At 46.1% G+C, this 26,108-nt stretch overlaps 2 protein-coding genes across 2 annotated transcripts; one reads left to right on the forward strand and one right to left on the reverse strand.

Moving 5' to 3' along the window:
• The first annotated feature begins 103 nt into the window (after nucleotides 1-103).
• LOC119650442 (E3 ubiquitin-protein ligase MARCHF6) lies at nucleotides 104-9,637 on the forward strand. The gene is made up of 3 exons (XM_038053285.1): nucleotides 104-2,066; nucleotides 2,131-2,325; nucleotides 7,721-9,637. Exons 1-3 carry the CDS (start codon nucleotides 678-680, stop codon nucleotides 9,005-9,007), a joined length of 2,871 nt encoding a protein of 956 aa, XP_037909213.1. The 5' UTR covers nucleotides 104-677; the 3' UTR covers nucleotides 9,008-9,637.
• Nucleotides 9,638-14,895: 5,258 nt separating this feature from the next.
• On the reverse strand, nucleotides 14,896-15,929 carry LOC119649165 (uncharacterized protein C7orf50 homolog). Its single transcript, XM_038051190.1, has 2 exons — nucleotides 15,633-15,929; nucleotides 14,896-15,550 (listed from the first exon to the last, which is right to left on the reverse strand). Exons 1-2 carry the CDS (start codon nucleotides 15,739-15,741, stop codon nucleotides 14,988-14,990), a joined length of 672 nt encoding a protein of 223 aa, XP_037907118.1. The 5' UTR covers nucleotides 15,742-15,929; the 3' UTR covers nucleotides 14,896-14,987.
• Between the last annotated feature and the right edge of the window lie 10,179 nt (nucleotides 15,930-26,108).

The raw sequence follows: 26,108 nt of genomic DNA on the forward strand, positions 1-26,108 counted from the left end.
TCTTTAATTTTGGGGCTTCCCCGAAATCCTCACAATTTGCCAACATTTTCTCCCGAAGAATTCTGATTTAAGCAATCTCAAACACCATTCAAGAAGAAGCATCCACAACCACCATAATAGAAAAAAGTGAAATTATATCAAGAAGAACGCAAAGTGTCAGAAGAGCTCAATTTCCAGTTTGTGTCGTTTCTTTGTCCCCGCGGCAGTCGATAGTTTCCACCGTTTTATTTTAGCATTAAAAACAACCTATGAGTGCTTCAGTTGCGGGTAATAAATAAGAATTCACCATGAATTAGGTGATAAATCGGGTAAAATGTCATCGACGCTCACGTGAGACGGGCGCCCCCCGCACCAAGAAAAATCTCTCCCGCGACACGACCGTAGAACGTACGTAACGCAACCCCAAACAAGTTAAAAGTCATTCATTCGAGCTTGAAGCAGTCCCCGGAGTACTGACGTGTGTTCATTTCCTTCGTTGGTGAGGCGACGAAACCTTTCGCGCGGTTGTGCGTGGAAATCCAGTTGGAAGTGAGCGGGCGCTTGCTGACGAGAAGACTCGACACGAGCAGCACGACCGCGGAGGTCGTCAAAACATTTGCGGTAAACAAGCACCAGCCGTAATCGGGCGGTAGTGGGTCGAAGTTCATTTTGTCGCGACTGCCGTTGCCGCTGCCGCTATGGACGATCTGACGCAGGGCGATATCTGTCGAGTGTGTCGTTGCGAGGGCCAGTCCGACCGGCCGCTCTTCCACCCGTGCATCTGCACCGGCAGCATCAAGTGGATCCACCAAGACTGCCTCACGCAATGGATGCGCTACTCGCGCAAGGAGTACTGCGAGCTGTGCGGCCACCGGTTCTCGTTCACGCCAATCTACTCGCCGGACATGCCGAGGGTGCTGCCGCTCCGCGATGTGGCCGGGGGTCTGCTTAGTTCGGTGGCCCGGGCTGCCAAGTACTGGCTGCACTACACACTGGTCGCCCTCGCCTGGCTTGGAATAGTGCCGCTGACGGCGTACCGGACGTACCGATTCATGTTCAGCGGCTCCTCCTTCGATACAATCCTTTCACTGCCTTTCGATGTGTTTTCAACGGAGAATATAGCGTCGGACGTGCTGCGAGGTTGCTTCGTGGTTACCTGCACGCTGCTCTCGTTTATTGGACTAGTTTGGCTGCGGGAACAAATCCTGCATGGTGGCGGGCCAGATTGGCTCGAGCGTGACGACGCGCCCCAGCAAAACGACCAAAACCAAGAACAGCAAGCCGAGGCAAACGGCGGACAAGCGGACGCAAACGATGCCATCAACAACAACAATAATGAGAACAACAACAACGAGGGAGAAGCCCCCGTGGACGTGCCTATGGACAACGCAGAACCACCACAGGCGGACGCAGAAGCGGCAGATGCGGACAACGACCTGGCAAACGGCAACGAGGAAGCGAATTGGAATCCAATGGAATGGGATCGCGCCGCAGAGGAGCTGACTTGGGAGCGACTGCTAGGCTTCGACGGGTCCATGGTATTCCTGGAGCACGTGTTCTGGGTGATCTCCCTCAATACCATCTTCATCTTCACGTTTGCCTTTCTGCCGCACTGCATTGGCAACTGTGTCATCTCGTATCTCGGCTTCCTCAGGCCGGACAAGCCCCTGCTGCACTTTCACGGATTGCTAACGACCCTGTTCGGTTACTGCATCATTGGGGTGACGTTAATCATGCTGCACTCGCTGGCGCGGTTACTACAAATGAGGAAGATTCGGTGGCTCCTCGGTCTGTGCTATATCGTGGTGAAAGTGTCGTTGCTTTCGGTCGTTGAAATCGGCGTGTTGCCACTGATCTGCGGCTGGTGGCTGGACATCTGCTCATTGCCCATGTTCGATGCCTCCATTAAGGACCGCAAGACAAGTTTTCGAGCCGCTCCTGGCACGTCACTCTTCATCCACTGGATGTTTGGGATGGTCTACGTTTACTATTTCGCCTCATTCATAGTTCTCCTCAGGGAAGTGATACGACCAGGCGTTTTGTGGTTCCTGAGGAATTTAAATGATCCAGATTTCAGTCCAATACAGGTAGTGGCTTATTTGCTCGCTTCAGTGAGGAAAATGTCCTGATTTCGGTCTCTGTTCGTTGCAGGAAATGATTCACTTGTCGATCATGAGACACGCGAGGAGATTGGTGGCGTCCGCGATAATTTTCGGTTCGGCAGTGATGCTTATGCTGTGGTTGCCGATTCAAATTTTGAAGAACATCTGGCCGGCGTTCTTGCCCTACACATTGTCTGGGGACTCCGAAGTTAATGAGCTTAGCTTGCAGTTGCTGCTGTTACAGGTACGTATGCCCAAAAGGTGTCTTCGAGTGAAGTTTAGACTAAAGAATCGATCCTGGTGGTGTAGTGCATCAATCGGTGAATCATCTGAAGGATTACAGGTGGCTTGTGCAACGCCAACAGTTGCACGCTACTATAAGGTGCTCAGACAATTCCCGGCGTTGATTCCCAGGCTTATAGCCGCACATCTCTCGATGCAGCATCATATTGTAACAACCAGGACACCAGTCGCCGAATGAGCTCGACGAGCCCCCGAGTAATTAACTCCGGCGAAGTTAGTTCTATGAGCGATACGATGATGGTCAAGTTGTGGATAAAATCCGGCTCAATAGGTTACGGTGGGCCGGTCACTTAATCCGTATGGATGAGGATGATCCAGCCCGAAAAGTCTATAAGACCCTGCATGAGATGGAACGATGGCGTAAGTCAGGACGCCAGACAGCTTTTAGGGATATCGAATTGGTGTCTGGAGTTCCTTATTAAGGCAGGCCTAGACTGGATACCGGTTGTTGCGCCGTTGATGATGATGGTGTAGCTAGTTCGTGTATGTGCTTAAGATGGGCCATTGCTCTCCATCAAGCAGACCTTGATCGAGTTCACTGTAACTGGTTCCTAGAAAGGATGTCTACTGGCGGCCCTGTGTCGATTATCGCCGTTTTAGTGCGAGTACTGAGCCCTGTCGATCGGTCCAATGAAGCACATTGAGGACGTTCTCACGGGGCTTGCCATTTAACGAATCTTTAGCAAAATAGATTTGTTGTGGAAAGTAGCATCCCCAAAACAGCTGTCATTACTTTCAGTGATGACGTTCGGGCACAGTCCTTCCAACGATTTATGAGCGAGACATTAAAAGAACTCGATTTTTACGTTTCTATGTCGATGACATTCTGGTTTCACCGGAAAATCCAGAGCAGCAGTTACGCATTCGGTTTGACTATCTTAACAATCGGTGTTCTCGTTATTAATATCTTGAAGTGCATTTGAGGTGCTCAGAAATGGAGAGCACCATTAACAAGAACGGAGTTGCACAACAGGCGTGGCGAATAAAAACTACGTAATTTTCCGCGGCCAGTTACCTTCAAGAAATTCCGAAAGATCTTCAGAGCACTGAACTACCATCCTTCATTCCAAATGCTGCACTCAGTGATATATTACGCAGGCAGTCGAAAAATGAAAGACTACTAACGGTGTCGTCCAGGGCAAAGGCAAGTAATCAGACGCTGCCTCACCTCTTCCTTGGAAGCAGCATGATTGAAAGTGGCTTCAGGTGGCTCCTTTCTATTTAATCGCAAAACACGATAATGATGTGAATAATATCCAAATTTAAAACGCCAATATACGTGAGAGTAGGTTGTTCTCCATTTGTTCTGGTCCAAGTCTACTTGATGACTCACTCTACCGTCCAAGAATACACAAAAAGCCTTCCCTGCTTGTCGTTAAGCAAAAGTAATAAGAATTTGTTGGATAACAACACTTTGGATAGGGACTGACCTCACGCCAACGATTTTTGGCTATCAAAAATGGACTATGATTGGCTTCTGGAATGTGCGCACGCTCCTCGACATATAATATAAGCAGAACATTCTGCGTCTAAGCCAAGAAGGGGATGGTGAGACTTTCTAGAGAGGCCTCTGACATCGGCCTCGAAAGATATCTCCAAATGATGGTCGGTTAAGTTCGCTTGCGTGTTGCGTCCGCCACTTCTCGCAGAGTTGGGGAGCTCGAGCTCGAGCATCGACCGTTTGTATGGCCCAGCTGTCGTTCGACAGTGGAGGCAGATCGATAAACTGAGGGTATGAAGGGTCTACTGACCGCTACGAGTGATGGTGGGCGTGACTCGCTCGAACTTCAATATCGTGTGAAATCCTTAGAAGTTCAGCGTAGTGTAGGCCGTGACAAGAAAGAATTTGCTATTGCGCTGGTCAGGGAAGCGGAAAATGCCGCAAATCGCAATGATTTCAGCACTGTATTTGTACTCTCCCAAGATGGCCAACAAGTGGGTCGCCCCAAGGGCACTTGGCGCAGAACAGTAGATGACCAGTATGAGCGTCTCGAGAAACCGTGAGGGGAGCTGAAGCGCATTTTAGGTAACCGCGAGCGATGGCACAAAGGTGTGATTCACGATTTCATGACATTTTAGAAAACGATCCCTGCTTTGTTCCCCTCTCTCGTCCTAGTTTGCACAACTGCCTTGCCTGGTTCACTGTAGAGGTCTTTAATACTCTTCGTGAGAAACACAAAGCTCGTCTGAGGTTTAAGCATAACAGGAATGCTGAAGACAGGGTAAAGATTGTAACTCTACGTTCATCTGCGAAAATCCAGATCAAAAGTGCACATTTCAAATATTTAAATAGCATCGAAGCGCGACGGGAATTCAAACTCTTCTGATCACATGTGGCAATTTAATGTTAATATTAAATTGGATGATCACATTTGTTATTGCTCTAAATCAGCTTGTGAACTTCTTCGGGATCATTTCTCCTGCGTTTTTACTCCTAACCATTCATCTTATCTCTCTTCCGACACATTTGATTCCTCTTCGGCTAGTATACTCTCCATTCCCCTTCTAAATCCCTCTATTGTCGAATTCCTTCTTGGAAACGTTGAAGTTAGTGGCGGTTGCGGTCTCGATATCATTCAGAATCTTTTCCTAAAAAATGTAAATCAAACATCTCCCTTCTCCTTGCTATAATTTATAACAACACCTTGTCTGAAGGCATTTTTCCGGACATGTGGAAGGAAGTTCTTATACAAACAAGTCGATGAACCGGAAGCTGGACGCTTCAGGTATGAAAGGTTTTGTGAATTTTTTTTATGAAGACATTTGAGCGTGTACATTATTTGAGAATATCCACTTTCAAGTGATATTGACATTCAAAGTGTTGAATTTGCAAGGAAGTGACTACTTTGACCTATCATAACTTTGTTACTAATAATGTGACACCAAACTTGGTGAGATCATGCTCTATATCATAGACTATATTGCTGCTATTTTGTACTGCTATGGTGAACTCACTTCCCACCTTTCCAACAAATATCAAAATTAATATCGGCTTCGGAAAGTACTAATCGAGACCTTTCATTTGACACCCCACATGACTGTGTTTGGTGAAAAAAATGTACACCCCCCTTTTGTATGTATGGGCACTCCCCCCCCCCCCCCCCCCCCTTCAAGTTCGACGTAAAAGGATGTAACTCACTGTATGCGTAAGCGTTCATAGTTCCAACCTTTTCACCAAATTTGTCAATCACTATAACCGTCTCCGAGAAAAAGGCGTGTGACAGACAGACAGTAAACCGATTTTAATAAAGTTTTGTTTTACACGAAACCTTAAAACGGTGATAACACCGGGGCCGAAAACTACTGACCTAAATCCATCATTTCCTTGTTCTCCAAAATCTCCAAGATCCATAAAAGACTGAATTTCGTCTCCTTTCGGTCACCTCATTGTGAAAGAGCAACATGGATTTCAACCCGGTCGCACCACTGTGATCAATTTGTTGAAATTCATCAACTTTGTTGCGAAGTTATTAAATACAAGAAACTACGTCCATACAATCTATACTGACTTCTACAAAGCTTTCAATTCCATTGACTACTTGCTTCTCACCAAACTCCGCTCGTATGGATTGCCGACGAGTATGCTCTCCTGGTTAAGTTCTTACGTCTTCAATCAAACCTCAGCAACTTGTGAAGAAATGCTGCTATTCACTAAAAACTTCTCTCCGACACTGGTTTATTATCTTGGTCAACCCTTAGCCGTGATTGCCTCTTACAAGGATCTAGGTCTGACCTTTGACAGCAAACTCCAATTTCCTCTTTTTCTTCAGCCTTTGTCCCGTTCACAAGCGGGGTCAGCTCGTCATGATTGATTTCACCATTTGGTTTTATCGAGTGCCTGATCAGGATGCAATCTCGAGGCTTTTAAATCCCCATCCAGCGTATCAAGCCACCGTTGTTTCCACCTGCCTTTTGGTCTTTTACCATCGACTTCGATTTTCAGACCAATCTTGGCAAGTGAATTCTCGTAAGCGCGAATTGCGTGACCATACCATCAAAGACGCCTCTCTCGCAGTTTTTCCACGATCAGTGCAACTCCATATCGATGGCGCAAAATGTCACGTGCTGCACCGGGGTAAAATTTCGGTGGATTTTGAGGTCCAAGGCGGAGTCCGTCATGGTTGCAACCTGTCATCGATATTATTTCTTCTTGTTATCGGTGACGTTCTTCATGCTGCCCTGAGGACATTGAGGAATTCAATGGATGATGACATCTTTCCTCAAACACTGATGTCATCTGTTTGCTCTTTGATGGGGTCATGGACCTTAGAGAGGCATGTAGGGTTGGACTGAAGATAAACACGAACAAAACCAAGGTTCTCAGTCTGGCGTGTCATGACACTCTCCCTATCTGCATCAATGGCCAGAACATCGAAGACGTCGATAAATTTGTATGTCTAGAAAGCGTGGTTTCTGCCGAGGGTGGCATTGCAAATGGATGTTGCCCGGCGCATTAACAGCACTTTCGCTGTCCTGTCTAAAATCTGTTTTCAAAAGCTCCAAGCCAACACTTGTCTGCGATGTATCATCAGAGTGCGCTGGCCTGATACTATTTCAAAGAAGAACTTGTTCGGCACAAAGGCCTGCCAATTGCTGCTAATATTCTGCCGTAGGACCTTACTCAGTGTTGCTATTGCTGTCAGAGTTAAGGCCACGCTTCGCTGCCATAACTTAACACAGGTCTGACGATAATTTTGTAGTCGGGCGATTTCGTCTTCATGTTTACGCATGTTGACTTCAGAACCGTGCAACGTTGTGTTGGTTATCGCGGAAGTAATCCGTTTCCCTCTTCTTGCTAAGGAACGCAAAAACCTCTACTAGCGCAAGGATGCGAGGTGAGTTGGAGCTCTTTTTGGAAAACCAGTCGAAATTAAATGTACTGTCTGGCTCATCGGGGGCTGGGATTCTTTTGCAACTTCATGCAGATACAGGGAGTCCTCCGGAGAAGATTGTCAGAGAGATGCGGAGGAGCAGTGGCAAAAGGATCCGTCTTGCACAGTACGTCTGTGTTCTTCTTACGAAGTAGATTCCGCTCCACCGGCTCTGAACTAACAAGTTCCCTTCCTCCCCTCCCATTGCTGAAAAGGATTATTAATGCAGGAGGGCTAACTCGAAGAAATTTGTCGGAACAGTTCCAGATTAGTGCTCTAATGACGAGGAGGTATTTAGTTGTCTATCAGTCAATCTCTCCCCACTTCTCTGAAATAGTGGAAGCATCAGAACTGGCTTTTAAGGAATTTTAAGTTTTCCCATCCTAACTATTATATACGCATCTAAATTCTGGCAATATTAAAAGAATAATTTCAAATTATCAAACTTCCTTTTTTTCTTTTCAGATCATTCTTCCCGGTTTCTTCGAACAATCACATACACGAATCTGGCTGAAAGGTTTAATCCGAATTTGGTGTAATGTGGTCTCCTGGCTCCTGGGAATTCGCAGTTACTTACTAGGCAGTGAACGATCAGCCGAAAATGAAGATGCTGCTCCGCCACCGCGGCCACCACCTGAACATGGTCAAGGACTAGGTGCAGCACATCAAGCTATCCTGGAACGCGATGTTCCAGTCGGTTTTCAACCCTATGACCGTCCAACATTTTTCCCACTACGTTTAATTGGATTAGTGTTTCTAATGTGTTGCAGTTTAGTTGTAAGCTCTTTGGTTACATTGACAGTGCCGGTTTGGATTGGACGTCAATGTATGGCTCTTTGGTCAGTTGGGGGACATATTTCGAATCCAGCTCAGACGGTGGTGAGTTCAGAAACACCATCAAGACCTCATGAACTGTACACAGCAGCTATGGGAACCTATTTGTGTTGGATAATATCGCGAGGAATTGCAATTGCTGTGAATTTGTTGCCGCAAGGAAGACAAGCGGTCGTGCAGAAACTCAAGCAATGGTTATCAGTGGGAGCATCGTATGCCTTAGCTGCCCTCATTTTTATTCTAATGTTGGGAGTCATTCCGCTCATGTTTGGACTTTTGTTGGAACTCGTCTTGGTTATTCCACTTCGAGTGCCATTGGACCAGACTCCCATACACTTTTTATGGCAAGACTGGACCCTGGGCGTATTGTATACTAAAATCGCATGCGCCCTAACCGTGATGGGACCAGACTGGAGGCTGAAACGAGCGATTGAACGTGCCTGCCACGACGGTTTGCGCGACATTGACCTCAGGTTTATCATCCGTGAGCTCGCAGCCCCGGTCATCACATGCTTCGGCCTGGCTCTGGCCGTTCCCTATGTCATAGCGCATTCAATCGTCCCCATCTTTTTCACAAGCCAATACACACGCATCCTTGTGGTTCGCGAGATCTACCCGTGTTTCCTAATAGTAGCAATCATCATTGCCATCATCTACTTTCAAATTAGACAGTTCAAGAAGCTTTACGTGGCGATCAAGAACGACAAATACTTGGTGGGACAGAGACTGGTCAATTACGATCATCGCAAGAAGAAATCACAAGATGCAACAGCAAGTGGAGCGGGAGTAGCAACGGCAGCGAGTCCAGCCGCTGAACCGGCCCCCGTCCCAGCTCAATCTCCGGTAGAACAGGCAGGTGGCGGCGGGACAGGGGCAGGTGCAGGAGGCGATGCTGCACCTGGAATTGTTGCATTTTAGATGAAAATTAGGAATGTTGAATTAATTTTAATCACTTTTAATTTAGTGGATGAAAATTCTCTTTAAGTTATACTAAATGGAAATTGAATTTGTAAATTTCATTCTTTTGTGATGCGAACGTGCATGTAAAGGAGTTTCTAACGGGGCAAAACTTTAAAAATAATGGAAAAGTTAAAAGAGCATCGTTGACTTCTATGTAGGAACCGAAGACTATCAAATTATTTGTGTTTAAGTTTAAAATGATGTCGGGGATGAAGGAGGGCGACGATGTCGTGGAAGCAACACGGTGTGATCTTAAGTCAGTGCGAATTATCTCCCAAAGGATTTACGTACATAATTCATTCGGGGTGGGGGGAGCGATTGGAATCTAGGTTTTCTGTCTCTCCTTCTCCACGGTAAATAGATATATTTTTTTTTAATTTGAACTACTTTGTTTGCGATCTGTACTGTTAAATTGAAGACGGAAGTGTTTTTTTCGTTTTTCTACTTTTTTGTTGAAACGCATGTGTTTATTAATTTTGATTATTATTAATAATATTATGTAATTAGCAACTAATTATCTCTATATGTAAAATATTTTTGAGGTATACATACTTGTAAAATAAAGAGAAGAGAAAATACGAGACAGAATGAGGAGATTTTACTTTGTCCGGTTGGTGTTTTATGTTCAGTCCACTCCTAAATTCGGAGTCGTTTGGTTCGTTATTCAAAACCTTGAATGGCAAGCGAGTAAATATTTTCGCGGAAGAAGTCTAACCCTTACTTTCTCAAGGTGTCCTTCGGATGATCTCATAATAGTAAGAATGAAATTAGAATTCGGTACAGAACTACGCGATTTAAGTAAGTTAGATCAGAGCTTTCAGTCGCATCGGTGCAACCACAATGATGTTGTGCCCCACAACCGACGTATTAACGAACTTTCAAATCTAAAATCTACTGCAGCGTCGTTTGCCTTGTTATTGTCTATGATTCCGAGTGTTGGCTGGCGACCAACGACAATGAATGCCGCCTCGTGGTAATGGAAACAGGGACTTCCGGAATAAGGACGACTGCGATCGATATGGCGTTGCATGATAAGCTGATTCAAGGGCTTCCCTAATCCAGCTGGACTAAGCCTAGTGGGAAATCTGATCTAACCAAGCCAACCCTGCTACCGGAAGCTACAAAAACCAGAGAGAAAAAAAAGTAAATTTCTCAGAGCTCTTCGTTTAGTGAGATATAGTAATCGGTGTATTTCTCCTCAAGTGGTATTTATTTGATTCCCATTTCAATGTCCATTACGGAAAATGTCGTCGCTGAGTACAAAGCCTTGATCGCCACGTGACTGTCGGTCAGAATGGCTTTGTTACGCTTGGGGCGTGAATCTCGCTCCAGCCATCAACAGACTTCCAATATCGCCAGTACTTCCGCTTGGAATACACTGGCGAAACATGGGAGACCATTCGACTTGGATACACAGTGTGTATTCGAGAAAACCCCCGCGCCGACTCCACAGCCCATCTTTGATCCATCAGTAAAGAATGTTGAATCATAACCCTGCAACAACCCGCCAGTATTCCACTTTTCCCTGGTTGGGAAGTCCCAGGACTGCAGACCCCCGTTGCACCTGCACACGCGGTTCTTTGAATCCTATTAAACTTCATCCTATACTACACCGGTGTACATCTAGAGAACCATCCTCGGCCGGTGACCCCATTTCTTTGCAAAGGTTCTCTTACAGGCATAGAAGGCTATACAGGTCTCAGTTCTATGTCCAATCTCCAATTTAGTTTTGGATCCAGGATTACATCCAAATAGGACCCCCCACCCCCCAAAAAATCTCAACGTAGAAGGATATCACTCACTGCATGTCTGGGCGTTCACAGTTCCCACCTTTCCCCCAAATCTCGTGTTAACCGGTATAGCCGTTTCTGAGAAAGGACAGACGGACAGACAGACATTGAACCGATTTTAATAAGGTTTTGTTTTGTAAACAAAACCTCAAAAACCATTATTCGATGCACATGGTGAGAACTAGTGGGGGTGGTTAAATGGGTGTGCGAATACTTGGAGCGAAGCAGCATGGGAGATTCATTCGCTTTTTACGCTGGCTCGCTTCGGGATAGAACTTTTCTATTATTACGTACCAAAAATATCTGAAGCTTTTGGCGGGGACTTTCCACATCATAACAGGATGATCCAACCTGGAAAGTCTATAAAGACAACGTCTACGGTAAAAAAGAGGACATGTCAAGCCCTGCCTCAGATGGAGCGATTGCGTAAATCTGGTGGATCTCCGTACAAAACCAGGGTGTTCAGAGTTCCTTATTAAGGAAAGCCTACACCAGTTAATGGTTGTTACGTCGTTTTTTCCATGTGAGCAATCGATCGGGATGCATCCAGAGATTGAGAGGCATTTAACATCGTTAACCTGAGCTCGAGCAGATTTACATAGCTTTCCAAAGTGAATAATCGGACGTTCCTGAAGGGGACAACTTACTCAATTATGTTTCAAGATTCGAACCTTTTGGTTAAGAACCATTTTTAGCTTTTTGGTGGCAACTGCCAACTTTTCGTTTCAGCGATTGGGACTTGAATTTTTACCATTCTGTTTTTGCTTGGCACTTGATGATTTTGTGAAAAAGGAGCAGAGGTGATTTGTATTACGCAATTGCCCTCCATCGGGTTGAAAAGAAAGTTCAACCGTCCATATGTGGAAAAATAAAGGAAGTCCAGCAGAATGTTTAAATTACGGTCCGATTCGTCTGTTGTCCGATATCCTGAAGAATTTCGAACGCATTGTTATCAGGCATATTTGCGACATCGTTCAAATAACAGCGAACTGCAGAACTATTGAGGTAATACATGCTACGTAGTTACTCATAGAGAAATTTTGTGAGAAGCAGCTATCTCTCTACATTGCGGATCTAGAGAAGACATTTGACCGTATGCCACACAAACTTATCTGGTGTGTTTTGCGATAATACCTAGTACAGACACTATTTCTGTCAGTGGTAGTCACTTGCCCAGAACTAAGTGATTTAAATATCTCGGATCAATACTATCAGCCCATGGTGAACTGCGTTACGAAATTGCTTCATGCATCAGCGTAACTTGAACGAAGTGGCGTTCCACAATTGGCGTTCTTTATGATCGACGTATTATCGAACGCCTCAAATCCAAAATTTCATTATGTCATTTGCCCTCTATCGCGGTAATCGCCACTAAAATATTGCGTTGGGCAAGGAGCGCAACACATCATGATCACATCCCAAATAAGAACATCCGCGATCGATATACAATTAACTCGATAGTGGAAAAATTGCGAAAGAAATGTCTTCCATTTTATGAACATGTAATTCGCATTGACAAGAATTCCTTTGCCAAGATTAGTCTAAATATCGAAGTCGATGGAGAACGATCAAAAGGCCGGGAACCTACGATGGCTTGATATGCTAGATGGTAATTTGAAAGCTTCACGATTCCATCCAGATCAGACTTTTGACCGAGTAAAATGGCGCAACTGGTCAAGACGAGTCAACTGTGTATCAGAATGGAATAAAGACTGAAGAAAAAGAAAAAAAAGATTGCTAGGCTGCTTCCAATCAGTATTGGCAATGCCAATAGATGGATGAAAAACAAAATGCATAGGGATTACCGAAACTATGTCATTCCCAGTGAAATACCCGTTATTGAAATTCTGGGGCCACTCAATCAGAAACTTTCTGTCGAATGGAGTCGGTTGCGATGATTTGCTGAAAATACTCCAGAGGTGTGTAGAAAAAGAAGAAGGAGCTTTTTAAGATCACCCAATGAATCCCATCAGACCTTCCAAGGATTGCAGTTTTCAGTGGGTGACGGAAGCAAAAGAATATTCTGATTGACTTTAGATGTTTTGAGGGATGTTGTCGAAAAGGAGATCGACAGCTCAATGAATTAGAGGCGTCATAGCCTGAATGGAATGCAGAAATTCTCGTGACCAGTATACACCGTCAACTGCTTCACAGTATAAATTTGATTGTTACTCGTACGGTGGAACTACGCTTACACAAGGCTGATTATTTGCTAACCGACCATTAAAAAATGCGTTCGTCATTATCGGCTCGGTAGTTTTGGAATAAGCAACTGGAAGCCAGAAAATCTGCTTCGTTGCTTTACCGATTACACCAAGGCTTTTGACTGATGCTGATGAAAGGTCATCACGTCCAAGCTATGCCGAAACAGAATTCTACAAGTACCTAGGAATTCAGGCACGCTTTGGTCATTTGGAGGGTGCTTTGCTGTTCGAATTCCTGTGACGTGTAAAGTTGGTGTTAAAATGGTATCATGAACTTAATCAGCAGAGAGCAGGTTGACTTCCATTCCTGCACTGAATTCATCAACATTTTGTGGATCATTTTGGAACAGTATGTGATATTCAGATCATCGCTTTACCTGCTCTTCACGATTTGTAAAAAGTTTTCGGCAGCCAGGACATCTAGGGTATACTTCGCAGGAATGACATTCTCTGTACATAGGGAGTTCGCTAGAATTGAATTTTCCCCTTGATCTTATTCTTCTTGCTACTGATGACGTTTTTTATGCCGCCCCTTCCAGAGGATGTGGAAGACTTTAATGGGCCATGGCATATTTCCTCAAACATATCGACTGATTATCTCACGGAGTCAACGACTAAATGGTCCTGGATTTGGAAAGAGAGGTAAGCAGTGTCACACTCTTCCTATCTATATTAATGGCAGATCAATGGTTCATATGGAAAGTGAGTGTCATTGTTACTTGGAAGCTGCAAGCTTAATACCAGTCCCCCACTGTATCCTCGAGCTATTTCGCCCCGACGCAATTTCAAACGAAGAACGTCGTCGGCCTTCATCTAGATCGAGCAGGCGGCGTGAGATCTTGAGCTGCATATCAATGAAGGCAAGACAAAGTATATGGTGGCAGCGTCAGCATCGAAAACCAACCAACCAACAACATCAAACTGCACTTGTCAAACATGAAGAATAAGGATAGGGGAATACAACTTTGAGATCGTTGACAATTTCTCCTATCTAGGGTTGAAAATCACAATCGATAACAGCTACGATGATGAAATCCGCGCACGATTGTTGGCATACAACAGAGCCTATTTCAGCTTACAAAGACTGTTCTGCTCGAAACGTCTCACCATAGGGTCAAAGCGCTTACTGTACAAGACAATGATCTTGCCAGTCCTCATGTATTCCTCGGAAACTTGGGTTCTTAGCAAGAAAAATTGCGAACTCTTGGCCGCGTTCGAGAGAAGAATCCTCCGAAGAATTTTTAGTCCCTTACATGGGGATGGACGATTCCGTAGCCTACATAATGACGAAATCTATGAGCGATGCCATGACCGTCTGATTGTGGATAAAATCCGGCTCAATAGGTTACGGTGGACGGGTCACTTAATGAGGATTATAAAGCCCGGAAAGTCTATAAGGGCAATATCTATGGTAGAAAAAGAAGACGAGACAGACCCTGTCTAAGATGGAGCGATGGCGTAGGCCAGGACGCCAGACAGCTTTTAGGGATATCGAATTGGTGGACCTCGGCGCAAAACCCGGATGTCTGGAGTTCCTTATTAAGGCAGGCCTAGACCGAATACCGGTTGTTGCGCCGTTGATAATGATGAACGTTGTCGGCGTATAGTCTAGGTTGTGAGGCAGAAGTGGCAGTGAATAGGACACACTTTAAGAAAGGGTTATAACACTATTGTTGGCTGGCATATAATGAGTCAAACTGGAGGTAAGCGCCGCTGAATAGTTGGAGAAGTGCAAGCTTCTTGGGAAGACCTAGAGGAATCTGAAGCAAATTTCAGCGAACTTGCAGCATTGGGGAGGGAATGAAGGGGGCCACATTTATTCGTCGTGGACTACAGTAGCTGTGCAGAAAAAACGAGTTCAACAACTTTAATTAACCAAATATATTTAAATCATGCACAACTAAAATTAATACAGTCAAAAACTTTAAACTTAAAATACTTTATCTACTGCAAAACTTGAACCAGCTCCCGCGCCCGCTTATATCTACTCATTTTCACGGGATCATTCTTCGCCTCTGGCGACTCCCCAAACTCCTTGTCCAGCCTCTTGATGTCTTCCTCGGCTGCTTTCCCCATTAAACCGCGCGCTGCGCCCTTTGTTCCCGCCAAATACTCCAAGGCAATCGGGAAAATCTCATCGCTCATTTTCGAAGGATCCAACACGGACTTCTGAATGGAAACTTGTCGTAGTTTTTCGAATTTCCACTCATCGCGGGAATGCTTCCATCGCGTCAAGTATTGGTCGTTGCGCTCCGATTCCTTGAGCGTGGCCTGGTCCTGTTTGATTTTCAGGTTCTTCTTGTGTGACTTTTGCTTCTTCTGGCGAATGGTTTCGATGTCGAGGGTGTTTTCTGGCTTTTCACTTTCGTGGAGCTCCTGCTGAGTGGGTTCCCGGATTTCATCGTCGGAGTTGGCGCTGTCCTCGGAGTCGTTCTGGTGGGACTTTCGCTTCTTGGGACTTTTTTCGAGTGGTTCGGATTTGCGTTTTGATGCCTTGCGGGCTTGTTCTGAAATGGAGAGGCGTTGGTATGGATCATTTTCAGGTAATTTATGAGGAGGATGAAGAACAAGGTCCTTCTTGATACCTACCCAGGAACACTTTCTCCTCGTGAGGGTCCTCTGCCTGATTTTGCTGCTTACGCTTCTTCGCTTTCCGCTTGCTTGATTCCACCTCCGACTTACTCTCGTTCTTGGCCATTTCACCGACCCAAATTCAACGGCAAGGCTACTCGACTGCGAGCCTACTCAACGCACGAAACCAAAACAATTCGCCGTCAAGTACACGCACTTCGAATTAACCTCAAATTCGAAATTTCTCCCTTCATCAGGTCTCCATGAATTCTCCACGAACCAAAGCCACGCACCAGACCCTAGACCCGCCCCGATTCCCGTCCCAACTACAAGAAAATTCACCGGAGTGCCTGGTGGCGGGCGCAATGAACAAAAACACGAAGAAAACAAACAACCACTCGCGGGTTCACTCGTTTTTGTTGACAGTACGTCGGGGACGCGTTTTCCGCGATTGTGGTTTCTGTTTTTTGATTTTGTGCGAAATCGCGGCGGCCGATCGTGTCGCGAGCCGAGTGCAGCGTTCGTGCGTGCCGCGTCCCGTGTTGTGCGTGTGAAGTGATTGTGGCGTTTTGTGAATTTGTTCCATTTTTCCGGCGGAAAATCGTCCGCAGGTAAGTAGCCAAGTTTTCCATGCAGTGGAGAAGTCTCTGTCGAGGCGGCCGACGACCGACCGACCGCCACGCGAAGTCCGACGACGACGGAATGTGCAACGGTGGAACGGGATGGCCTGAGCTGGGTAGGTGCGGGCGTCCCGCTCTGGTGCACGCTGTTTTCGTTTTTACCGTTTGACAGGCGAGCGGTCGGTCGTCGCGGCGATGTGAAATGTTTTCGTTTTGCAATGAAATTTCTTTTTGTGAGGTTATGTGAGCGTGCGAATCGCGGTTTCCGTGTTTTCTTGCGAATGGGAAACGGGAAAGTTATGAGTCGGGAAGTATTTGGTGGTGTAGTGCGAAAATTGGTTTGTGTCTGGAGTGAGAAAATGATCGTGGTCAAAGGCGCGCGCATGGAAATGATCATGCCAGAAACTGTCATGGGGGGTGGATGCGGAAACGGCTGCCTAATTGGATTGCGGAAAATGTTGCGGTAAGTTTTTTTGAAAAAGAATTAACTTTTATTTTTTATTATTTTGTTGTTATAGGGAGTAAAAATCATTCTTACGTGAAATGTTCCTGATTCATTAAAAATATTTTTTATTTATTTTATAAAAACAGAAATTTTGAAACACCAATTTGGCCTCCACTTGGAAATCTATTATTTGAGCGAAGTCCTTCAGTAAATTCTCAGGAAAAAGATCTGTCACTTGATTAAGGTTTTGTGTGAAACAAAACCTTATTAGAATCGATTCGATGTCTGTCTGTCCGCCTGTGTGTCTGCTGTATTTTTTTTTTTAATGGGTGGATTTGGAAATCTTAGAAAGACACTGCCGCGCCAGGTGCAGCAGCGTGTGGTATTCTCACTCACTAAAATCACCCCCACTTACTCCTTTCTCCTTTCCCGCGGAGCTGCGAAGCATTACTTCGCGGTGATTACGGAGTTCACCGTACACAAGCTTTTTACCGACTTCAACATTTCTCCGATGAAGTCCTACGGGCTGCTGGGAGTCTTCTAGACTCTTCCTCTCTGAGAAAAATTGTGGACAGTGGAACATAACATGCTCCGGGTCCTCAGGTGTGCCACCACATTCAGGACAAAGTTGAGAATCATCTAGTCTGAATTGGTGCAAATACTTCCTGTAACCACCATGTCCTGACGGAATCGGGTCAGATGGTATTGAATCGTGCCGGGTCGCCGCTGGATCCACTCCTCAATATGGGGTCCAGCGACCCCTCTCATCGTCCCACCGTTGCTGCCACTTCTCCAGCGACTCTCGCCTTACCGCCTTTCGGTATTCTGCATCCTTTTCAGGAGGATTCATTTTCCTTATCTCGTATAGGCAGCGTGTCTCACTTGCCAGAATGTCTATTGGGATCATTCCCGCAATAACACACGCTGTCTTGCCTGATATTGTTCTGAAGGCGCTGCATACCCTTAGCACCACTAAGCAGTAAGTCATATTTACCCTCCTCTGATTACTCTCACACGTTAGTGCTTCCTCCCAAACTGGTGCCGCGTATAATAGCGTCGATGGAACCACTCCGGCCACAAGTAATCTGCGACTGTATCTTGGGCTTCCAATGTTAGGCATCATCCGCGCTAATGATACGCTGGTATTTGCCGCTTTCTCACAGTCATAGTTCAGGTGTCCCTTGAAATTGATTTTAGCATCAATCATCACTCATAGGTATTTGATAACCGGTTTCGAGATGATGATGAGACCACCAACACGAATATTAACCGTATTCCTCTTCCCACGGTTGCTAATCAAGACCGCTTCCAACATTTGTTCCGCAAGGTCAAGCTGATCCATCTCCAGCCACGCTTTTATGGCGCTAATGATTTCGTTAGCGTAGATTTCAATGTCTCCAGGTTGTTTCGCGACGATAACCACAGCTAGATCATCTGCGAAACCGATTTTTGTGGCCTCCTTTGGCACGGGAAGGACAAGGACCCCATTGTACATCACGTTCCACAGGAGAGGACCCAACACTGAGCCCTGTGGTACTCTTGCGGTGACGGTGTACTGCTTGGATCCGTCATCCGTGTCGTACCGAAGTGTCCTCTCCGAAAGGTAACTGTCGAGGAGCTTAGTCAAATAACTAGGGACACCCGTTTTAGCCAATGAGCTTTTTATCCACTCCCAGCTACCGGATTTTTTTATGTCCAACGTCACCACGGCACAGCATTTTTTAGACGACATCGCGTCTCGAGCCAGCTTCAAAACAACGTCTACGGCGTCAATCATTAAGTGGGTTTGTCGACATCTAAATTGCTGCTCCGATAGTCCATCCTTATATTCAATGATAGGGAGCAGTCTATTGTAGATGATCCTTTCAAGCATCTTTCCTGCCGTGTTGATGAGGCAATCGGTCCTGGGTGCTTGTTCGGCTTCGGGAGCAAAACTAGTTTTTGCCTCTTCCACCGGTCGGGGAAAACTCCTTTTACCATGCATGTTTCAAAAACACTGATAAACCAGTCAGATCTGGTCGTAACAGCGAGTTTGAGAGCTCTATTTGGAGCAGCATCCAGACCGGCTTTGTTATCACCCATTTTCCGGCAAATTTGCGCAAGTTCCTCCTCAGTTATTCAGGTATAGTGTAGACGTCCAATGCTTGCTTGTGGTGTTTGCGCTCCCATTTATCCGGGAAGAGCGGCATCACGATATCGAGCAGAAGATGCGGGTAGGTCAGTTGTGGTGTTCGCCCCCTCATCTTCTTCATAATCATCCTGTACGCTGTTCCCCAGGGGCTTTGGTCTGCCTCGGCGCAAAGTTACTTGAAGCATTCCTGTTTGCTGGTCCTTATAGCCTGCTTAAGCCTACCTCGAAGGTTCACATATACTTGCCGTTTCTTGTCGAAGTCCGGTCTTCCTCTAGATCGTTGGCAGATCCTTCTAGCTCGAAAACACGCATCCCCTAACTTTGCGATCTCTTCATTCCACCAATAGTTTGAGCGCCTTTTGCGAGGACTCGCCGCCTCGACATAGCAGCGTCGCATGCTCTCGTTATGCGTCTCATCATTTCCTCTACCTTTTCCATAGTCACACCACCGGGATTTTGACCTCCCAAGAGCATCTCGTTGAATGCATCCTCTTCAAAATTTTTCACGGACCAACCCTAGTGTCCAGCTCCGCGGGAACGCACATCGCATGACCAATATTCGATCTGGAGCAAAATTGCCTGGTGGTCGCTGTGAGTATAAATCTCACTGACAAACCATGCCATTCTCCTCGCCAATGTGGTCAGATTGACTATTGAGCCCGACCCTGTCCCACGAAAAGTTGAAACATTTCCCGTATTGGCAAGCACCAAGTCTAGCTCTGCGAAAGCTTCGAGCAGGATACGGCCCCTGGTGTTCGTAGTGTGACTGCCCTAATCCACGGCCCACGCGTTGAAATCACCCGCTATGATCTTGCGGTTTCGACTTCTTGCATCCGATCAGACCCAAGTCTGCAAGGGACTCATCTGAAGTGGCTCTGCCACGAAGCCTCACCGGAGGTTATCTGGTACCATGGAAACCGGGATGGCCCTCTGAGAGCATATGCTCCAGGAGAATTCCTGGAGGATGTGTTCTCGGCCCGGTTATTTGCGGTTGGCCCCCTAGTGAGAGTTTCATGGTGGTTGTGGTTATGCCTACATCGCGGGCAGAGCTCTTCGAAGCTCGAGCGTGGAGTTGTGCTGTACTACTCGGGTGCCGTACTCCTTAGTTGCGGCAGAGGTGTTAGATAGGCCTCGCATCCACTGGTATGAATGCTGACCCTGCACTCTGCATAAACCAGGACCGCTGTGCTTGCATGGCGGGGCTCTGATTGTGGTCCCAAAATCAATCCCTGTCCGAAGAGGACCGTGGGATTATGCCTTCACGGCAGGTACTCACGTTAAACCCCCAGGACTTTCATCCGAGCATACCTAGCATTCCTTCGAATTCTTCTATTGTCGCGCTTGTCTGACTGTGGTCTGTCACACCCGATTTATTCGGTAACGACTAGACCGATTGTCATGAAAATTGTGTTAAGTTTAAGGGGGGGCTCCCCATACATATGAATGGAGGGTACAAAAGTTTTTTTTCATAAAATGTGGCCATATGCGTTATCAAATGAAAGGGCTTAATTAGTACTTTTCGAAACTAATTCCATATTTGATATCGGGCGGAACATAAGGGCGTGAGGGCTCAAAAAGTGACAATCAAAAATTGTAACAGGTCTCGATTGCAGATCTCCAGCAGCTTGTTCCTGGTGAGTGGTGGAATCGGCGTCACATTCATGGGGCGCTGGAAGATGCCAGTACCCCCTCTTGCTGCGGAGATAACCTCTGGATTATTTTCAACAAGAGCATAGGGCACGTTATCTGCGGAGATGATCGGCATCTGAATCGTCCTGTCACGTTTTTACAGGCGGTACCCCACGGATTTATGTCCGCTTCTGAATAGAGCTCCCTAAAACATTCCCTCTTACTTCGCTGGATGGCGAACTTGAGGTTCTTGCGGGCTTCTTCATAGGCATCCTTCTTTTACTCTTGATCGATCCTACCTATATTGCCCTCTGAGCCATTCAACTGACTCTGTGGCAAATCGATCGAAGGCTGGCAACTTCACTATTCCACCAATAGTCGATGATGGGATGGGGATGGGGATGAACATTTCCTACGCATCGACGCGTCACATTTTTTAGAGATGCTTTGTGTGACATTGAGGGCTCTATCCGTGGAGGTGGCTGCTTTGCTAGGAAGGTCTAACCACATGAATGTTTGCTCATCCATCGCTTTTGCAGACCATCCTTGTGTTCTTGTTAATTTCGGCTTCCGCGGTTCGGATCTCCTCCCTTGTGGCTCCGTCTTTAGTTCAAAGGTGATTGCCTAGGGGTCGCTGTACGTGAAGTTCTCGCTAACTTGCCAGGACATGTCACGTGCCAGCGAGAAAAGTCGGATCTAAAATTGAACCAGCTCCCTCTTTCCGATAAGTGTTTACATCCGCTTCGTTGGCCAGAACTACATTTAACTGGGCGAATGCTTCCAATAAGCACCGCCCCCTTGCATTACGTCTCTTTGCTGCCCCACTCGATGGCCCACGTATTAAAGTCACCTTTGGACCTCGTCCCATTGCGTCATGAACAAGATCGTCTAACAAGTCTTCATCCTCAGCAGTGTGAGGCGCGGTGGGGCCTGACTCATGCTATATTGTATGGCTTGACGACCGCATGTCCATATCGCCGCTCCACCAATCGAATCTGTGACCCATACACCACCGTCAAGATTTCTGCACGGTTCACTAATGATATTAATTTCCATCGCCGATTCGTAAGTGGTCTGCGCAAGAAAATCTTGTGCGATCCTGCAATGATTTAGGTTTGTTTGTATTAATCTCATTTTTTCACTGCAGTTAGCGCCTTCCTTAATCCCGGACATTTTCCACCTCCTATGTCGGCTATCCCGTCCCTTCTTTCCTTCGCACAAAATGCATTTGGGTCTCTATTGCACTCTGGATCGGACCGATCGATGCCACTAGTGCATGCCTTCGCGAAGTGTCCAAACATTAGGTTTTTGAAGCACCTCTTTAAAGAGATATGGTCCCTTAGTCAGCAAACAACCCATCTGATCCGAACCTTCTGCGCTGATTCCACTGGCAGTCGCATTGTGGCCGTTTGAGTATCGCCATAAGCTTTTCTTAGGCTCACGATAGATTCTTCACTGAATTCCTCCAAATTAATTTGTTGTTTTAAGGCAGTGCAGATCTGCCCTCTAGATGCTACCTCATCGAGATACTTGCATTGTATATAGATCTCAGGTTTTTGGGAACAAACCGCGACATTCTTCCCAAGTGAGTTTATAGCTTGGTTGCGAAAGCCGTCCGTTTTTTCCACGTCGGCTTTTTCAGCTCGAGCATGAGATCCCCTTTCTGGATCCTCCGGATTTTGCTGACATTCTCGCCTAGGTCTTTTTGGTCGGGGTCAGATTTAATCTTTTTCAGTATCCCCGCATACGTTAGATTTCCTTCGCTGGAGATTACAATTGCCTCCGGACGAATTCGCATCTTTGGTTTCTTGTTCCTTTTTTTGTTCACGACCTTAGTCCAACTACCGTTCTTATTTTTCTTCGGTCTCGTCTCGCTAGCCGACATTGCTACTTTGGGCACTTTTGGCCCCTCTCAACTTTTAGTTCCGCTTGTTGGACTGGTGAAGTCACCTTTTTTCCTTTTTGGTGCCTGTTGATCCCCAAAGTTTCCCCCTCTTTGTCTCGCACTCCCTTAATTGATCGAAAATCGATGACCTTGGGCTTTGGTGTCACTTGGGTCACCTGTGACACTGTTGGGGCTGGGATGTCCGACTTTTCTTTAGGTTTTCTTACTTCTTCCTGCGACCTATTGTAAAGCACCCTGATGGCTCTCACCATGTTGTTAATGGCTTGGTGCACGTTGTACTTGTCCTTGATGAATTCGGACAACTCAACTATTTTAGTCCCAAGTTACATAAAGGGGTAGGTGAATGTAGGTTGCCAAATTTTTTTTCACAGAATGTGGCCATGTGAGGTATCAAATGAAAGGGCTCAATTACTACTTTTCGAAACTCGTCCCATATTTGATATCGGGTCACGCGTCGGAGAGTGATGGCTCAAAATTTGACCTCCAAAAAGTGTAACAGGTCTCGTTCTCAAAACCTATCCAATCGAAATATCTCCGTCGAGCGGAGGAGCGACTTCACAGACGGAAAAAGGAAGCCTGAGAGAATCAACAAGTCTATGAATTCGAAAAGTACAGGGAGCAACGGCACCAGGCGCGGAAGTTTTACCAACAAGTCAGTAGGATGAAGCCTTACACACCTCGATGCTCATCCTGCCGAGACAAAGAGGGAAATCTGATTTCCGACAGAATGTGCATATCGACATCACGGGAAGAAGGACCCGAGACGTACAAACTGCCTTCATTCAGATAGAGCAGGCGGAGATTGGAGCGAGATCTTGGGCTGCACATCAATGAAGGTAAGACAAAATATATGGTGGCGACGTGAGCACCAAAAACAAACCAACCAACAACATCAAACCGCACTGGTCAAACGGGAAGAATAAGGATAGGAAACTACAACTTTGGGACTGTTGATAATTTTTCCTATCTAGGGTCGAAAATCACAACCGATAACAGCTACAATGATGAAATTCGCGTACGGTTGTTGGCAGCCAACAGAGCCTATTTCAGCTTACAAAAACTGTTCCGCTCGAAACGTCTCACCATAGGGTGGTAGAAAAATAAGACGAGGCAGACCCTGCCTGAGATGGAACGATAGCGTAGATCAGGACGCAGACAGCTTTTAGGGATATCGAATTAGTGTACCTCGGGGCAAAACCGGGGTGACCGGAATTCCTTATTAAAGCAGGCGTAGACCGCATACCGGTTGTTGCGTCGTTGATGATGATTATGATGATGATGATAAATAACAACAAAACCAAGGTTCTCAATCTGACGGGCCATTCTCACTATCTGCATTAATGGACAAAGCATCGAGGGCATCGATCAATTTTTATATCTAGGAAGCGTGGTTTCTTCCGATGGTGGCACCGAACTGGATTTTGTCCGCCACATTAACACCGCTTAATCCGCTTTCGCTGGCCTGTCTTAAATCTGAGAATGCAGATATCTCAACACCAAGATCAAGTTGCAACTGTTCTTTGCCAGTGTTCTTTCTGCTATATTAGGAGTAGCACATTGAAAGTGATCATCACTAACAGCGTCCAAACCTTGGCCAACATCTACCTGTATTATACCATCAGAGTACGTTGGCCTGATACTATTCCAAACGAAGATCTTGGTCGGTGCACAGGCCAGTTGCACATGGACCAATTGGTGAGAAGGCAAAAGTGGCAGTGGATAGGTCACACATTAAGGAAGGGCGGCAATTGCATTGCTACATTGGAATTCAGTCTCCCAAGATGGCCGACGGGTGGGTCGTCCCAAGGGCACTCCTCGCAGAACAGTAGAGAAAGAGTGCAGGGATCTTAGGAAATCGTAGGGGAGGTCGAAGGGCATTTCAGGTAACCGAGCGATGGTGGTGCGTAGGTGTGGTTGACGCACTATATCCCAACAATGGGTAAATGGCAACCATATGTATAATATATCAAGCATGTTGATCTGGAGTGCTGCTGTGGGTGCCAGGGTACTGGAACATGTCCCGGAGGAAATCACCCCTTTCCCTTTCTCTTGTCAGAACTGAGCAGGCTTATGGATGACCAAGCGATACAAGGACATTCCGTCTTTTAACCGAAATACTGCTTCAGTTTTTAACTAGTTTTATTTAATACTTTCAGATTTCCCCCTAAAGTTTGTAAGGTGCTACCTCTAAATCGCAAAGTACTCGTTTTCGGTTATTTCATCCCTCGAGTGAATGTAAAATTATTTTGGCGCAGATAGTACCCTTTTCGGACAACCAACAATAATAACCCATTGTCATCGTACATGTTTTTGTCTCACAGTAGCCCCTCTAAATTTTTACGACCACCGCAATCATTCACCGCTTACTAAAAAAAACACACCCTTCAATTCCGAAATGACCACCACAGGGTGCTGTAATCTCGTTAGCAATAAATCGCGCCAAATGCTGCAAAAAAGCTCTACCCTAACATCACTTTATGCAATAGTCCCCCATCAAAGGTTGCTGACCACCCGCTTGTCTGGTGAGTGGGGTCGCGGCAAACCAATACAAGTTCGGCATTATTCCAGCATTACAATACGTTTTCGCTTGAAATGCGACCATTTTAGAGGATTGCGTGTGTAAAGTTTTTTTCCCTTTACAACCCTTACAATGGCACTTTGTCACCCCTTCAGACTAGCCAAGGTGCTTTGTGCAATTTTAGCTTTTCTAGTGCTCTTGCCAAATGGAACTAATTCACAGTTAGGGCAAGCAGATCAATAATGGAGAAAAATGTGGAGGCTCTCTCGGGGTGGGTTTTCGGGTGATTGGAGACACGCGAATGGTGTAATGAAATGAATTACTTTAGTTGGTGCTTGGGTGAGAAAAGCTTGAATAAGGTTGCTTAGTTCTTGGGGATGTTTCGCTTTGAATTTTCTTTGATTGGCTCGTTTTACAGTCTGGGTTGCTCAGATATTTCCATTTGGGGGGACCGAAAGATGGGGTTGCAGAGATTCGTATTTCTTGGACACCAACTCGGCCCTCAGTGTTAAGGGATATTTTTTGCTCCTGAAGGGCTGTCATGGGTCATATCAGGCGAGTACCCCTAAGGGTTGCTCCACAGCACCACGGACATCTTCCATGTTCTCAAACCGGGAAGTAGGGGACCTGCCTCCTCTTAACATTGCGGCACTAGCTATCTGCCGGCGAGTGTGTTTTCACTTCAATCCTCGCTTTCCCAACGCACCATACGCAAGTTCCTCGTCAACAGTTCACGCAAGTTTTTCAACTATTTTTAACCACACTACATGCTTTGGCCGAAGCACTTTCTACTCGCCTAGTTCCTTGGACGCCATCCAAAAGGCGGCCTATCTACACATCTTATCTGATGTGCGTTTCTGCGTTTCGTCTGTGAAAAAGTCGAGAGCGCTTCTATCTAATTTCACGACTTCTTGACATGCACAGAGAAAATTCCTGAGATTTGTATTTCCTATTAGTTTTCCTTTGAGCGGATTTTCTTTTTTTAAAACGCTCATAGGCCCCAAGTGCTGTTGGCTTGCCGCCTTGCGCTGAGAGAGAGAGGAAGTTGACTTCACTTCCAACGTATGCTTTCTCCCCGTGGAAGCGGTAGCGTGATACTATTGTGCCATGTCGGGTGGTTTGGGGGCGTCCTCTGACTGTACGCTTGCTACATGTTGGATCAGACTAGGGTATGCGGGGGTTGGCAATTTTTGCCTTCTTGACCCAAACGCGCACTAGGTCCCGGCTGTAAGCACAAGTTGATTT

The sequence above is a fragment of the Hermetia illucens genome, chromosome 2 (genome assembly GCF_905115235.1).
Source record: "Hermetia illucens chromosome 2, iHerIll2.2.curated.20191125, whole genome shotgun sequence".
Taxonomy (NCBI): domain Eukaryota; kingdom Metazoa; phylum Arthropoda; class Insecta; order Diptera; family Stratiomyidae; genus Hermetia; species Hermetia illucens.

What these genes read in the sequence shown, in the direction of transcription:
- LOC119650442 (XM_038053285.1), top strand. Translation starts at nt 678, where the DNA reads ATGGACGATCTGACGCAGGGCGATATCTGTCGAGTGTGTCGTTGCGAG. An exon ending in CAGATTTCAGTCCAATACAG is followed by an intron (nt 2,067 to 2,130) that starts GTAGTGGCTTAT and finishes TGTTCGTTGCAG; the next exon opens with GAAATGATTCACTTGTCGAT. An exon ending in TGCAGTTGCTGCTGTTACAG is followed by an intron (nt 2,326 to 7,720) that starts GTACGTATGCCC and finishes TTTTCTTTTCAG; the next exon opens with ATCATTCTTCCCGGTTTCTT.
- LOC119649165 (XM_038051190.1), bottom strand. Translation starts at nt 15,741, where the DNA reads ATGGCCAAGAACGAGAGTAAGTCGGAGGTGGAATCAAGCAAGCGGAAA. An exon ending in CGAGGAGAAAGTGTTCCTGG is followed by an intron (nt 15,551 to 15,632) that starts GTAGGTATCAAG and finishes TCTCCATTTCAG; the next exon opens with AACAAGCCCGCAAGGCATCA.